General features: G+C 39.4%; 1 protein-coding gene across 1 annotated transcript; it reads right to left on the bottom strand.

Annotated features, from left to right (window-relative positions):
- Positions 1-1,069: 1,069 nt before the first annotated feature.
- Positions 1,070-2,558, bottom strand: LOC18023273 (leucine-rich repeat extensin-like protein 6). Its single transcript, XM_006406064.2, has one exon. It carries the CDS (start codon positions 2,513-2,515, stop codon positions 1,202-1,204), a length of 1,314 nt encoding a protein of 437 aa, XP_006406127.1. The 5' UTR covers positions 2,516-2,558; the 3' UTR covers positions 1,070-1,201.

The raw sequence follows: 2,558 nt of genomic DNA, 5'->3' as shown, positions 1-2,558 counted from the left end.
TGATATAAATTTCAACTACTAAAAATTTTACTTAAACATTCAAAGACTCAAAAAATTTGTGTCTTTATATGTTTTTTTGAGTTGATGGAATAATGAGAGAAGAAAAGGTATATATAGAATTTTTTGTTTGGTTACCAACATATTACCATTGCATATTTACATCAAATTTACGTCGAAATAAAACTTACATCACATTTACATTGATTTTACGTCAATTACAAGATAGAGGACAATTAGTCGTATTATCGATGTAAATATTACGACAACATTACGACGAATTAAAATTCGTTCTTCATTCGTCGTAATATCGTCGTAACATCACGACAATTTTACGAGAGTCATTCTTTACGTCGAATTTACGACGAAATTTAACGTCGTCGTAAATTTACGACGACTAAAAATCGTCGTAACTAATTCGACGGAAAAACCCCTCATTCTTGTAGTGAATCATATGTTTGGAACCAATTTATGGTGTTTTAATGGTCGAAGAATTCACTAATGTGAATTGATTTATCAGAGTTTCTGAATACCTTTATTATGATTTAAATCATGATTGACTAAAATAAGTTTTACAATGACAAAATCTTCGACGTTTTCGCATATTTAAGACATTAGTCTTATCTTTTTGATATGAGATTCCCGGTAACTAAATAAAATACAATGCGGAATTCGAATTACGCTTTTATAATGTGCTCTCTCTTTTATATGATAAATAAAAAGATATACATTGGAGTAGAGCTTGTCACAAATATCACCAAGATTTAAAGTATCCACTCAATTACAGTGTGCTCTTATAGATAGCAGCGCCAAATGATAATCACATATTGACATGCACGCTTTTTCTTATTTCTCATCAGGTAAAAATTCCTTGAAGATTTAGATAACGAGAAGTTTGTAGAGAACAAATAATAGAAAAAGCTAATATCCGTTGAGACAAAATACAAAAAAAAAAAAACTATCCCATTTGAATCGCTACATATCCACTCTAAATCAAATAAATGTCTTACCTGATGGCCACATTCCACATTACCATAACCTTAAAAAAAAAATTCCTCACACAGACAATTAATGCTCATTTAAATTAAAATAAAATAGTGAAACAACAACAATTTAGTGAACACTAGCGTTACATAACGTAGATCACAATAACTAAACAGATGGCAGTTTCAACTATTGCATCCCATACGGTCAAAAGAAGCCTTTAGTAATGCACCGGCGTCGGAAAAGTACACGGTGGCGGAGGATACACAGACGGTTGCGGAGGAGGCGACGGATAAATATATGGTGGCGGAGGAGGCGAAGGAGACACATATGGCGGCGGTGTAGGCGATGGTGGTGGCGGTGACGGTGGCGGAGGAGGCGGTGGACTAGGCGGAGAGCAACCAAAGGAGGCACAATCAATAGGATAAGAAGAAAAAGATTTACATTCGGCGGGAGACCGTTGCATTGGCCTCAACGGTAAACAATTTCTCCGATCATCAAACTCCTGAAGCCTAAGACAAACCGGTGGCTCGCCGGAGAAGAAGTTATCAGAGTAAGTGAAGTTCTCGAGGTTCGGTAGCCGGCAGATACTCTCCGGAATCTTGCCGGAGAATTTGTTATGAGCGATTTTTAACTGCTCCAAACTCTTCATATCACCCATAGTCTCCGGCAAAGAACCGACCAAGCTGTTAAAACTCACGTCAAAAACCGTCAACTGGTTTAACAAACCGATTTCCCGGTTTAAACAACCGGTTAAGTGAGTGTTGGAGAGGATAACCTCATGCAACGTCTTCCCCATGTTGTAGAAACTCGGAGGTACACAGGATCCTTGGAGATCGTTGTTGGCCAAAACAAGAACCGAAACCGGAGAGTTTCCGATGTTTTCCGGTAACCTAAACCGGAATTTGTTGTCGTTAATGAAGAGAGCGTCGAGGTTTAGGTCAAAGAGTTGGCTAGGAACATCGCCGTAGAAACCATTGAACCTAATGTCAAGAAACTTCAAAGAAGGCAAAGAGAAGATCACGGAAGGAAACTCGCCGGAGAGTTTATTGTTGCTGACGTCAAGCTCGTGAAGAAGTTTGAGACATTTTAGAGTTTTGGGGAGTTGACCTTCGAAACGATTTGAATTGATGTGGAACAAGGCAAGATCGGTTAAGAGACCGAGCTCTAACGGGAGATAACCGGCGATGTTGGCCCGGTTTAAGTCTATACCGGCTACGGTTAAGACGTAAGGGTTATCTAGAGCCGGTGCACAGAACACGCCTGTGTAGTTACAAACATGAGGACCACACCAGTTTGAAGTGAAGCCGTTTGGGTCTGAAGTTATGGTGAGTTTCCAAGCTTGAAGAGCTGCGTAAGCTTTTAAGAGCCTTGGGTTTAAGATCGGAGGAAACCAGTTCGGAGCATGTGCGGAGCAGGGGTTGGTCAGTGGAGTTTTGTAAGTGAAAGCTTGAGGAAGGAGGAGGAAGAAGAAGATGATGAAACAAGAAGTGGCCAAGAAACGCCATTGGAAGAAGAAGGTTTCTTCTTTCATTTTTTGAGATGGCTTTTGTGTTGTTTTGGAAATGGGACCAAGT

The sequence above is a fragment of the Eutrema salsugineum genome, unplaced genomic scaffold (genome assembly GCF_000478725.1).
Source record: "Eutrema salsugineum unplaced genomic scaffold, Eutsalg1_0 scaffold_13, whole genome shotgun sequence".
NCBI lineage: Eukaryota > Viridiplantae > Streptophyta > Magnoliopsida > Brassicales > Brassicaceae > Eutrema > Eutrema salsugineum.
The sequence above is the reverse complement of the archived record's forward strand: the minus strand, read 5'-3'. Positions and strand labels throughout refer to the sequence as shown.